Raw genomic sequence first — 13,175 nt, forward strand, 5'->3', positions numbered from 1 at the left:
TAAAAAATCACTTATTCCTTTCCCTCCTCAGCCAACAGAAAGTACTTCTTGATGATGGATAATGAGAATTAAGAAGTACTTGGTTCAAGAGATTTCTCTGGATATTCTTAAGGATGGGGATGAGGAGACCAGCCTTGGCCTGGATTAGAATTTGATGTTGCTGAGCAGCTAGGAAATGTCAGGGTCCAGATCCAAACTGTTATGCTGAAATGTCTGTTAATGTTTCCAGGGCAGAGGGGAGAGAGCTAAAACAGCAACTGTGACTTTACTAAATGCTACCATCGTAGAAAACAAGAATCTGGTGGCAGACTACCAAAATGCCTCTGTAACACACAGCAAACCTGCGTGTTGGTGCTCCCTGGTCAGGGGAGCCATCTCTAAGCTGGGACCCAGGAAACCTGGGTGTAGGTTCAGGCTCCAGTACCCATGTATTATGGCTTTGGTCAGGTCCCAATCTCTTGGAAAGTGAGATCCATTTCTCCATAGGTTGTGTATTTCTGGCACTCTATGCACTGTTCCCTCTGGGGTACTCCTCCAACCTGCTTTCATGGGGTTGGGTAACCTTGTGGGGGACAAATTGTTTAACCTGAGCCACAGTTTTCTCATCTGTAAAATGGGGAGAAAATGGTTGTATTCCCTTACCTCCTGATATCCTTGTGAGGATCAAATAAAATGATCTATGTAAAATATTTTGCAGCCATTAAGTACTAAATAAATGTCTTTGTTCAACTGATTTTTTTCTTCTGGCTTTGCTATGTAAACCCAGTAAGAATGTCCTTCTCACACTACTCCCAATGATCCACTGGGCAGAGCACCAGACTGGCTGGGTTATCAGTATCGCCTTTATTAGATAATGGCCAATAACGTGGTTAGCTCCTGAGAAGACAGGAATTAATACATTGGAGTCCCGCAGCTTCAGGTGTTACTAGGGGTATGTATGTAAGGTAAGCAACTGGGGAGGTCACACAGTGTACAGGGAGATGCAACAGGAAACACTTTGATCTCTTTTGACAACTGAACACAAAGTTTAGAACCGTCCTAAGACCCTGGGGAACATCCTCTGCCTGCCTCCCCTCCTTTCCCCATTCTGTTCTCCAAGGCCTGCAGGCATTTATTTTGTGATTAAGCTGGGTTTTATAGTGAAGGTTTAAAGTCTCCAGAGGACACCAAGGAAATGCAATTTTGAAAAACCTCACCTGGACCTTCAAATGCCTTATCTTGGCACTGCCCCAACTCCGCTAAGAGTTAGACTATTGAAAACAGGACCATATCTAATGGCAAGGAATTGGGATTGAGCAGAGAGGAAGAGATTATTTTAATGTGTGTGTGTGTCTGAGTGTATATCCCTGATGGCATTCCAAAGTAAAAATAATGGCTATTTGGATCATTTGCTCTTATGAATTACCCATCCTTCCTTTCCCCTACATAAATGTGGATAATTGAAAATCCATTGTACCTCAAATGGATTTCCTTCCTTCCTTCCTTCCTTCCTTCCTTCCTTCCTTCCTTGCTTGCTTCCTTCCTTCCTTCCTTCCTTCCTTCCTTCCATTTTTCTTTTTTTTCTTACTTTCTGCCTTAATATCAGTTCTAAGAAAGAAGGGCAAAAAAAAAGCAACAAAGTCTAGTGGATGAGAGCCCCCCCAAACTCTGGATTCGGGACTAGCGCTAGTTCCAGCACTGGAATGTTTTGTTATGATTTGGGTCTTACGTCTCACTTTCCATTTGCAATATGTTTTACGATCATTTTCATTAGTTATTCCTCACGGAAAGCCTGGTAATAAATGGGTATTTTGAATAAAAAAAAAAAGAAAGAAGGGCAGTAAGGGTTAGGCAGTTGGGTTTAAGTGACTTGTCCAGGGTTACGTGGCTAGACAGTATCTGAGGCCAGCTTTGAACGCAGGTCTTCCCAACTCTAGGTCTGGAACTCTAGCCAGTGTGCACTCTATCCACTATAATGGATTCTCTTTCAAGTGACTTGAATTACACACACGATGTAGCTTCTCATAATATTCTGTCTATATCTGCCTCTAGACTGAACCTGTCTGATTGTGTTCATTTCTGAGCACCCCCTTTTAGGAAGGTCCCTGACAAACTGAAGTGCATCTGGAGAAGGGCAAAAAGAGTGGTCAAGGTCCTGACAACCCTGCCATAGGAAGAGTTGATGGGACTGAGGATGCTTAGCCTAGAGAAGATAAGATTTGGACAGGAAGACATAATAGTCAAATATACTGACCATGCAGGAGGATTAGACCTTTCCACTGAGCCCTAAGGGAATGAACCAGGAGCACGAATGGAAATTTTAGAGGCAGATTTTGGCCCAATAAAACAACAATAACCATGGAGTGGGCTATCTCAGCGAGTTGGGTTCCTGCCTCTGTTCAGTTCAGTTCCTTTCTCTGAAACTTACTACCTATGTGACCTGGACAAGAAGAAATTTAATTTCCCTGGTCCTCAGTTTCCCCATCCAAAAAATGAAGAGGATGGACCATATGGCTTCAAGGTCACTTTCAGCTCTCTGATCCCAAATTCTTTAAGGATAATCTGGATGACTACTTTGGGGTGAAGTTGTAGAGGTGTTGGATAAATTGACTTCTGAAGGTATATCAGAGTGGTACTAGAACCCTTTAGAACCTTCCCAGCCCTTCCTCCCCCTTCCCCCTCATCAAACCAACAAAACCTCAAACCACACTCCTCCCCTGCCCAAAGGGTTCTGGTCACTGTGGTATGTAAAGATGAGTGAGAGAAGGCAGAAAGAGAGGAGGAACATGAGTTAGCAAATCCAGATTGGTTTTTCTAGGGCTTATGGAATCTTCTGTGGCACCTCCCAGGGTGCAGCTCTCTTAGGGCAAGTTGGCACTGGCCCAGAACCAGGAATCCCATGCCTTGGCAAGAAGCTGGGCATGCACATTTCCACCATCAGTCCTGGCCCATTCCCCAAGATCCAAGATGCCATGAAGGAAGCCACTTGCTGATCACATTGCTTTCTCCCAAAATCCCTCCATATCACACTCTCTAGGAAGGAGTGATTGGTAAAGCCTCTTGCCCTAGGGAAGCTGGTGATAAGTGTTGACTGGAAAGCTTTGTCCAGCCAAGATTGAGCCTACCCATCCTGAAACAACCTGACCCAAGGGTTTTGGTGGGACTCTGGTTTGACTCATACATGATGCCAAATGCTCATCAGCTTGAAGGATCTGGGATTTCATAAGTGGAGAGAGTTCTAGTGTGGGGATTTTCAATACTGAGAAAAGCACAATTCATCTTTGACTTATTAATCATGTCCAAGGAAGTTGTCAGAGATTCAATGACTTGTCCAGTGTCCTATGATTAGTAAATGTTAGAGGTAGAATTTGAACCTAGATCCTTCCAACTTAAAAAACTGATGATTCCAGGCTAATATGCATATTATAATGTGCTCTTTTTGAACTGTACAAAACAAAGTACGTGTGCAATATCTCTGCAATCTCTTTTATAAGGCTTTCTCCCTTCCCCTCTCAAGATACTCAAAGGGGATGACTTGTCCTTCTAAAATCCTGGATCTTGAGGCAGCTGGGTGACTCAGTGGATTGAGAGCCAGGCCTAGAGACGGGAAGTCCTGGGTTCAAATTTGGACTTAGACACTTCCTGTGTGACCCTGGGCAAGTTACTTAACCCCCATTGCCTAGCCCTTACCACTCTTCTGTCTTGGAACCAATACACAGTAGTGATTCTAAGAGAGAAGGTAAGTATTAAAAAAAACCTCTTGGATCTTTATTTTAGAAGGATGAATGCCTAGTTTGTTTCACACAGTAGATGTGCTACTGGAAAAGTGGTATGTGAGTTTTTTTGGTAAACTCTTATTTCAAATATACAAGGAGATGGTTACCATGAGGAACCCTATAGAGTACCCTTTTAAGTGAATAATTAGTCATCCACCAAAGCAGATTTTGTAAATTCATTTTCATATATTGGGGTTGCTTAAAATCAGATAGACCTCTCTAAAGAGCAGACCCTCCTATTATAACATCAGGGATAATAAGCTGCTCTTGAGAACCTTGCATAATAATGATAAACCTCTCTTCCACACTCCCAGAAGAGATCATCTCTTACAACTGTAGAAATAAAACTCACTCTTTCTCTACCAATCACTGAGGTTCTTAAATTCAGTGTCATCTTCAGTTCTCCTTCCCTTATTGCCCCACTTCTAATCAATAACCAAAACTTGTTCTATTTCCATCCATAGAGGTACCACTCTGGCTCAGGGTCTAGAGGTAGCTGGGTGATGTGACTAAGAAAACTGAGACTGGAATCAGGAAGACTTGAGTTCAAATTAATTGTCATACACTTGCCAGCTGTGTGATCCTGAGCAAGTCATTTAACCTCTTTGCTTCAGTTTCCTCAAATGTAAAATGGGAATCATAGAAGACCCTACCTTTCAGGGTTTCATAATGATCACATGAGATAGTATTTTTAAAGCACTTAGCACAGTGCCTGGCACATAGTAGGCACGTGCTTAATAAAAGCTTGTTTTCTTTCTCCTCCTTTCCCACTTTCCTCTTGTACTATTATCGTAGCCTTCTGATTGGCTTCCCTGCATCGTTTCCCCTCCTCTCCAATCCATCCTCTACCCAGGTGATGAAGTGATTTTCCTAAGGGCATATCTTCATTTAAGCCCAATTCACTCACAAGTCATCACCCCATGATGTCATTGGTCCTCTTTGGAAAGGAAGAACGAACAACAGACATCTGACCATAGCAATCTCTCTTCATTGGCCGAATAAGCTCCAGGGAATCCCTATTACTGCCAAGATCCCAGATGCAAGGCTGCATTAGGCATCTGAAACCCTTTACAACCTGGACACTTCTTAACCTGTTTTTTCTTCCATTTTCCTCCCATGGTACAATCCAGAAATTCTCCAGGTCCGGCTGTGCCTGGAACATTCTCCATCCTTACCTCTACCTCTTTGTCTCCCACTTCTTTCAAGACTCAGCTTAAAAGCCATCTTCTGTAGGAGGCCTTTTCCGATTGTTTGGGCAGCCAGTGCCTTCTCCTTTTAGGCTAACCACTCTTCATGCTTTTTGGATATGTCCATGTATATATATGCTTCCTCTCTCAAGAATGTAAGCTCCTGGAGCGAAAAAAATCTTTTTTTTTTTTTTTGGTAGCCCAGGGCATAGCACAATAACTAACTCATGGTTATATTAGCACTGATATGGATTGTCCCAAAAGTCTGTGTGGGTTTCAGCACTAAAATTTTTGGGACACTTAAGTATGGTTTATTTTCTTTAAAAAAAACAACCTTATCTTCTGTTTTAGAATCATATCAATTCCAAGGCAGAAGAGCAGCAAGAGCTAGACAATAAGGGTTAAGGGAGAAGTCACCCAGCTAAGAAGTATCTGAGAGGGTCAAATTTGAACCCAGTACCACCAAGGCTCCAAGCCTAATTATCTACTGATCTAGCTGTCCCTTAAGTGTAATTTTAAGACTTTTGGGACACTGAATAGTGTTTGAAGGTTTGCAAAGTAATTTACAGTTTATCTCATTAGATATTTACAACCCTTTATGGTTGGTACTATTATCATCAAAATCCCAATTTTATAGATAAGGGTCAGGGTTGAGAGAGGTTTAGTCACCCACCCTGGCTCACATAGCTAAATAAGTGTTGGGAATAGGTTTCAAACTCGGGTCTTCCTCCAGATTCCATATCCAATGCTTTATCCATCCAACCAACAAGCTGTCAATTTACTTATAAAGTGCATAATAATTGCAGGTGATTCTCTGGTGCCCATTCATCCCCACCAAATGTGGGAATGGACTAGAGAGAGGCTGCAGTGATGTTAACAGCCTGTTTTTGTGTCATTCTCATTTCCCTTTGACTTCCATCACTTACTTCATGTACCCCAGATTTAGTCCAATTTATATGAACCTCTATACCTCTGTGCCTATTTCTTTTGCCTAAAATATACCTCCACCCCCATGGATCCTTCAAACTATGTTCTCTTCATTCTTCAGAACCCTTCTTGGACTACCCCCTGCCCAGGTCTCATTTCTCAATTCATTCTTCCTCCATTCCCAAACTTTGTGCTATGTCCTATATTGACTTGTAATTCTGCAAATCTACTTGCTTGTAATTTGGGGTCTGGGTCTTAGAAATTTTTGTTCTTTTAAAAGCCCTCTCATTGGACTACAGTGGGGCTCCATAGATGGGGGTCTTCAGTACATTTATCTATTTCTAGGGCAGAAATTTTAATTACGTGCTCCTTCTGCCCAATTTGTTCTTCCTGGCTGGGTCTTTCTTTAATCTTCCCATTTCTATCCCCTTCCATTTATTACCTCCCCATTGTACTCAATGGCCAATCCAGCATTCAGGCTCTTCCAGGAGACTTCAGAAACGGGCCATTTTTCCTTCTCTGGCTATCCTCTCCCATTTCCCGATTTTCAGTGGATTTCACTGTCAACTATCTACCCAGATATCTATTGTCATTGACAGTCCCTCAGTTCATCCACTATCAGAATGGCACCAAGAGTTGATCTGAGGAAAGCACCAAACAGGATATGAAAAAATAGAGTATTAGGGGAAGACTCAAGGGCTGAAGGTGGGCTCATGGTAGTGATTCATATATCCACAGTTTTGGAATCTAGATATTTCCATGATTGGGCTGCTTTCCCCCCCAGGGAAGCTGTTCCATCTGAAAGGTCTACCAGCAACAGGTCTTAGCCTGGAAGGCGAGTTACCTGGATTCTGCTTTCTTTTCTAGACTTAAGACCTAGTGGCAGATCCATTCTCCAGATCTGTTTCCCCACTTAAACAGAAGGAGAATATGGCCCCTTTGGCCTTCCCACCCAAAGTTCTGAGGAGTCATTGATTATATCTCCTTCTGGCTCCTAAAGGTTCTTGAGATCCAGAAGGTTGGGGATGGAGGGGGAGATAAGACATAATTTAATCATTTCCTTGGCTTACAGGCAGGACTGCAAAGTGATGTGAGGATAGATGCTTCTCTCCATGCATTGAGGGAATAAACTTTGGGGGCAAGTGGGGATCCTAGGGGATGCTCAGGAATGAGTTTGCTCCTCACTCTGGGATGATGGAGGATCTAGCTTCTCCCTTTGACTAAACAGCTGGTGGTCAGTGGGAATGGAGGTGGCTGGGAAGGGTCTCAGTTTTTTTTAGTTGGTTAAGATGGAGTTATCTTGTCTCCAACATTAGGACTTTTGGCTGTAAAGGAACTAAGAGATAGGGATGTTGGACTACATCTAGAGAAGAAGTGGACACAGGGTAGAAGAAGTCAGGAAAGCTATTTGGCATATATACCCCGACTACAGAACCTGGGCCTTGGCTAAAATGTCACAATGCCAGCCAAACAGTCAGCTTTCCCATGGAAGTGACTTCAGGATCTGAGCTAGGAGGGCACAGAAATTGTGGAGTGGGATGACTGTGTCTATGTGAGTGTGGGGAATGGCCTTATTTAATCTACAGCAGAAGAGACAGGAGCAAGGTCATGCTGGGCAGGGTTTCTTTTCTTCCATTCCAAGCTAAGACATTCCGGATGCCCTTCCTTCCCCCTCCCAGGGGTTCTGAAGCTCTCCAGGATTTGGAGATAAGTTGGGGAAAGCAGAGGAGGCTGGAAGACATTTCCTACCCAATCCTGATGACTTCAGGAAATGTCTTTGTTCCTGTGGGGCTGTTATCTCCCCCCCAAATCCAAAGTCCTGAGATGTATTGAGGAGTGGGACTCACTCTCCTTGGATCATCATGTCTAAGGGAGAAGGGACGAGGAGGGTGGGTAGAAAAGAAGGGCAATGCCACAGGCTTGTAACAGGAAGGATTGAGAGAGAAAAGAGATGGGGAGAAGGGAAAAAACAGGCCCCTGACTCCCCACTCTCATTGCTTCCTCTTGTCCTTGGCCTAACTGACCCAGCCCATCTAGCTGAGCATTTTGTGACGATCAAATACAGTCTTCCTCTGTTCTTGCACCTGCAGCTTCCATCGCTGCTGGGCACCCTCTACCCGCTCCAGCACTGTGTTAGCTCGAGGTCCTGTCAGGGGGGCAGAGGCTGCTGCCAGGGAACGGGCATCCTGCAAAGAAAAAGAAATGGGAGAGTTGGAGGATGTCTCAAGTCTCGGGGAGCAGCAGCAACAGGCTCAAGTCTCCAGAATAGCCCTCTGGCTGAGCTGCAGAAGCCCAGCTGCTTAGGAATCATGCAGGAGAAACTCGTCCTCCTCTCCTCTTCTCAGTTGCATCTCCATGTTTCTCTAGTGCTTTTTAGAGGTGATCTGGAGCCCCACAGCTGCTCCTGAAGTGTACCTACCCACTTCTGGTTCCAGGACCCTGGCATGCAGTGCCATCTCCAAGTGTTATTTTCCTGGGCATGAATAGAATTCCTTGTGAATCTATTTCTGTGCTCTGAGATGATGTAAGGCCACTGGCTTGTGGTTCAGGGGGAAGGAGATAGAGCTTTGAGAGAACAGCTGAGAGATCTGGAGTAGCCAATGAGGGAAAGGGCTGGGCTACTCTGAAGTATGGTTATTCAAAGTGGCTACCTACAAGTTGGAGAACTCTCAAGATCAGGGGAGAGGGAGCAACTAGGTGCCTCAGAGGATTGAGAGCCAAGCCTAGATATGGGAGGTCCTGGGTTCAAATCTAGTATCAAACACTTCCTAGGTGTGTGACCCTGGGCAAGTACCTTAACCTCCATTGCTTAGCCTTCCCTGCTCCTCTGTCTTGGAAATAATACACAGTATTGATTCTAAGATGGAAGGTGAGGGTTTAAAAAAATAAGGGATGGATAACCCGGTTATCGCTAAGATCATTTCCAGCTCTAAATCTTTGACCTATGATCATCACCCTTCTGCCTTCGAACCAACACACAATATTGATCCCAAGAGGGAAGGTAAGGGCTTACAAAAAGATTAGGCGAGAGGTCAAGAGAAGCACTGAGCTAGTTAGGGCCAGACTCTGACAGAGGACAGTCAAATCGTGTGCTCTGGGGAGGTTATCCAACTACATCTCTGGTGCCCCAGTTAAAGGGTGTGCCTGTATGTAAGTGGAGCCATGGACCATTGGGGGAGAGAGCATTGATCCCATTCAGTAGATTCTTCTTTTCCTCAGCTTGGGGAGAAGTAGGAGAAGGATTTGGGGGTGTATTGCATTCTCAGGCTCTTCAGAGCACTTTATTTATCTAGGGTCTCTAACTCCAGATGAACCCAGAGAAGTCAGAAAGATGTTTACAAGCCACTTTCTGGTCTCATTCCTTGTAAGATGGGAGAAATACAGATAGTTCTGGCTTGGTCCTAGAGATGTAGCTCAGGCCAGGAAAAACAAACAAACAAAAACCAACAGACTGGGATTGGGGGTTGTGAATTCAAATCTTAACTCTACCATTTAACACCTCTGTACTTCCTTTTCTCTAATAGCTTCCTTTAAGCATTCTTTAAGGTACCTGAAATATAAGACAGTGGGGGGGGGGGAACAGTAAAAACAAATAGTCGGAAACACAATTCAGATTTTCCAGGAATCAAAGATGAGACTGTTTGAATTGGGAGGCTGGCAAAATCTCTAGCTCTTCCCTTTTCAGAAACAGTCCAACAGCATACCGACCTGCCCCTGTCTTTTGGACAAGAACCCTTTTTCCATAGCCACACTACAAATAAATTGGGTGATTAGATGGTGCAGTGGATAGAGCACTGGACCTAGAGTCAAGAACTCATCTTCCTGCGTTCAAACCCACCTTAGACCCTTATAAACTGTGTGACCCTGGGCAAATCACAATACTCTGTTTGCCTCAGTTTCCTCATCTGTAAAATGAACTGGAGGAGGACAAGACAAACAACTTCAGTATCTTTTCCAAGAAAACTCCAAATGGGGTCACATACAACCAAACAACAACACTCCAAAAAACATCAATAATAGAGAGAGAAGACCAAGTCCATGCTCCAGCTTTGTTTCATCAACTGAACAAGTTGCTTAATTTCTATGGGCCTCAATTTTCTTAACTGTAAAATGGATATTAAAAGAAAATACTTGTACTACCTGTCTGAGAGTTGTTGCTTAAAAAAGCTAAATTTGCTAAATCTCGAAGCCATATTAAAATGTGAGCTATTATTATGGCTTAGAGGCAATACGACAGTGGATAGAGTCAGTCTTGAAACCAAGAAGATGTGGGTATAAATCCCTACTCTGACAAATACTGGTGGCGAGACCTTGGGCTTACCTCTTAACCCCTCAGTGCTCTGGGCACTCAGTGTCCAGCCTAAGATTTTTTTTTAGGCTAGTAGGGTTAAGTGACTTGCCCAGGGTCACAGAGCTGGGATATGTCTGAGTTCAGATTTGAACCCAGGACCTCCTGACTCCAGACCTAGTTCTCAATCCACTAAGCTACCTAGCTGCCCCAATTGGGAAATATTTAACAGAATAAATAAAAATACAAGAGAACATGGATAATGTGTTTTTCAAAATCCATCTGTGACCCACAGGGACCCTTATATATTATCTAGTGCAAATTCCCCTCTTTCTATTTGAATTTGACTCTTCAATTTTGCAATACTATTATCTTAAGAAAATGCTATCTTGAAAGCAGAGGACTCCATTTATAATGGCAGGAGGGTAATCCAGTTCAGAGGCACTGAAAGTCTGGACCCCAAAGTGTGCCCCTGTCCTTGTTGGCCACCCACTAGCTATGTTTCTGGCTTCTGTGCCTCAGTCTCCCCAGATGATGACAGAACCTAGAAGCACACAGTTACAGGACCAGACTTCCCTTGGAATCTAGGCAAGGAATGAGCAGTTTTGATGTTGCCTCTTCCTGCTCCTTTCTTCCTCTACATGGCACCCTCTGTCCATCCCATCCTTACCTGTGGAAATGCCTGTGCACTGGAAGAAAGACATTAGAACATTTCCTGGCAGGGAGGGTGGGATGATGGGTGACCTCTGGATGGCACTTTTGAGTAATTCCCCAAGGTGGGTTCTTAGGACCCTGGATAGCTCTCTCCAGCTGGAGGAGGGAGAAATCCCCTTGAGAGATCTTGGAGAACAGAACTGGATTCAAATCCTGACTTTGTTCCTTTACTACTTAATTAACCATGGACAAATCACCTTTATTTCTCTAGGTTTCATTTTCTTCACCTGTAAAAGGAGGAAATTGTTCTGGAAAGTCTCTGTGGCCCCTTTGAGGTCTAAATCTGAGATCTTATAATCCCTTTGATCTGGCTTTGTATGGAGGGATAGGAAGTAGGGACCAGCAATATTTCTTTGCCTTCTCTTTTCTTTTTTTTAAACCCTTAACTTCTGTTATAGTAATTATTCTAAGAGAGAAGGGCAAGGGCTAGGCAATTGGGATTAAGTGACTTGCCCAGGGTCACACAACTAGGAAGTGTCTGAGGTCAGATTTGAACCCAGGATTTCCTGTTTCCAGGACTGGCTGTGCTACTTGGCTGCCCCCAAGACATGTAAGAGGGGCTCTTTGTCCAGGTAGGTGGCCTCCAAAGCTCCTTCCAGGTCTGAGACTGTGAGATTCTGATTTCTGGAGTAAGAAGAATATGCAGTGAGGCACCTAAGTGCTCCAACTTAGCTCACCTTTTCTCTTCCTCAGGAAAGAAGTGAGGGAAGAGAATATCCTGGGGAATCTGAGCTCAGATGGGAACTGGGGTGTCCAGAGACTAGCATTACTCCCCCTTTTCATCTGTGACCTTTCTGGAGGTTCATTATCTACCCTCCTGTCCCCCCAATGCTCTCCCACTCCCGCCTCCTCTTCCCCTCCGATCTCGGAACTGCCTCCGTCGAAAGCAGCCTTCTCTTTTAATTACCACTTCCCTGCTTCTGAAGCTCCCCAGCTCATGCATTTCCTGAAGGACCCGAGCCTGATCTTTGGGGGGGATTAGAGCCGAGGGCCAGGCCCGCGCCCCCATGGGGATTTCCTCCCAGCCTCTTCCCGTCTCTCATCTCCTGCCACACACCTCTTAAGGGATTAGCACACCTCTGGGAGCCCAGAGCCGCCCAGCACATGAAACTTTGCTTCTAAGGCCCTAAGCTGGCACAGCTTCTGTCATCCTCTGACTGCCAGGCTCAAGGAGGGGGGCCACAGGGGGAAAAGGTGGGGAGGGGAAGAGAACAAGCAGGGAGACAGTCACACAGGGAGGTGGGATGCCTTGATGCTGTGCGGCTGGGTGGAAAGTTCATTTCCCTTAAAAAGCACCCTCCTTGGGGCAGCTGGGTAGCACAGTGAATGGAGAGCCAAGCCAAGAGTCAGGAGGTCCTGGGGTCAAATCTGGCCTTTAGTTGTGTGATCCTGGGCAATTCACTTAATCCCAATTGCCTAGCCCTTGCCGTTCTCTCTTAGAATAATTACTAGAACAGAAGTTAAGGATTTTTTAAAAAGAAGAATAAAAGAGAAGGCAAAGAAATATTGTAGCTGCGCCATTGTCTTAGAATTGATACTAAGATAGAAGGTGGGGGACAGCTGGGTGGCTCAGTGTATAGAGAGCCAGGTCTGGGCACAGGAGTCTTAGATTTTGGTCTCAGACACTTTCTGGCTGTGCCATCCTGTGCAAGACACTTACCCCTGTTTTCCTACCCCTTGCCTCATTTCTATCTTAGAATTGGTGCCAAGACAGAAGGCTGGGGGCAGCTGGGCAGCCCCGTGGATACAGAACCAGGTTTGGGCAAGGAGGTCCTGGGTTCTGGTCTCAGATACTTTCTAGCTCTGCCACCCTGGGCGAGTCACTTACCCCTGTTTTGCCTATCCCTTGCCACTCTTCTGCCTTGGAACCAGTACACAGATAAGGTTTTTTTTTTTAAAGGTAGAAGGTACAAGCTCTTCCTACATTCACACACTCACTCAGATCATGGATGACAATAGCAAAGTGAGCTGGGTGGTCTCAGGCCTCTAGGAGCTCTGGGTCTAAGATGACTAATGTCTCTTCTCTGAAGTGTTTGGATAACTCAGTAGAGCTGGTTTCTTTTGTACTCTTCTGTGTTTCATGTTAAACATTTGAAAATGTTCTGAGAAGGGGTCCCCAGACTTCACCAGACTGCCACGAGGGTCCATGACACCAAAAATGATTCAAGAGCCTCCTTTTTTAAAGGGGGTCCCTTTTCAGGTGTGGGTTGGGCTCAGTGGCTTGTGAAGCCCCTTCCACATCTGAGATTCTATGGATGCCCCAAACTCCTTTCTTTATCAGGGGAGAAACAGTGACTTGTCTCC

The 13,175-nt window shown here is 44.7% G+C and overlaps 1 protein-coding gene across 3 annotated transcripts in view; it reads right to left on the reverse strand.

Moving 5' to 3' along the window:
* Window positions 1-6,895: 6,895 nt before the first annotated feature.
* Window positions 6,896-13,175, reverse strand: part of TMEM9 (transmembrane protein 9) — a 34,144-nt gene continuing 27,864 nt past the window's right edge. For all 3 annotated transcript variants that reach the window (XM_001363416.3, XM_056815711.1, XM_056815712.1), the window contains exon 7: window positions 6,896-8,055. In XM_001363416.3, coding sequence (XP_001363453.2) covers window positions 7,903-8,055 — 153 coding nt within the window. In that variant the 3' untranslated portion in view covers window positions 6,896-7,902. The remainder of the gene's footprint in view (window positions 8,056-13,175) is intronic.

The sequence above is a fragment of the Monodelphis domestica genome, chromosome 2, assembly GCF_027887165.1.
Source record: "Monodelphis domestica isolate mMonDom1 chromosome 2, mMonDom1.pri, whole genome shotgun sequence".
NCBI lineage: Eukaryota > Metazoa > Chordata > Mammalia > Didelphimorphia > Didelphidae > Monodelphis > Monodelphis domestica.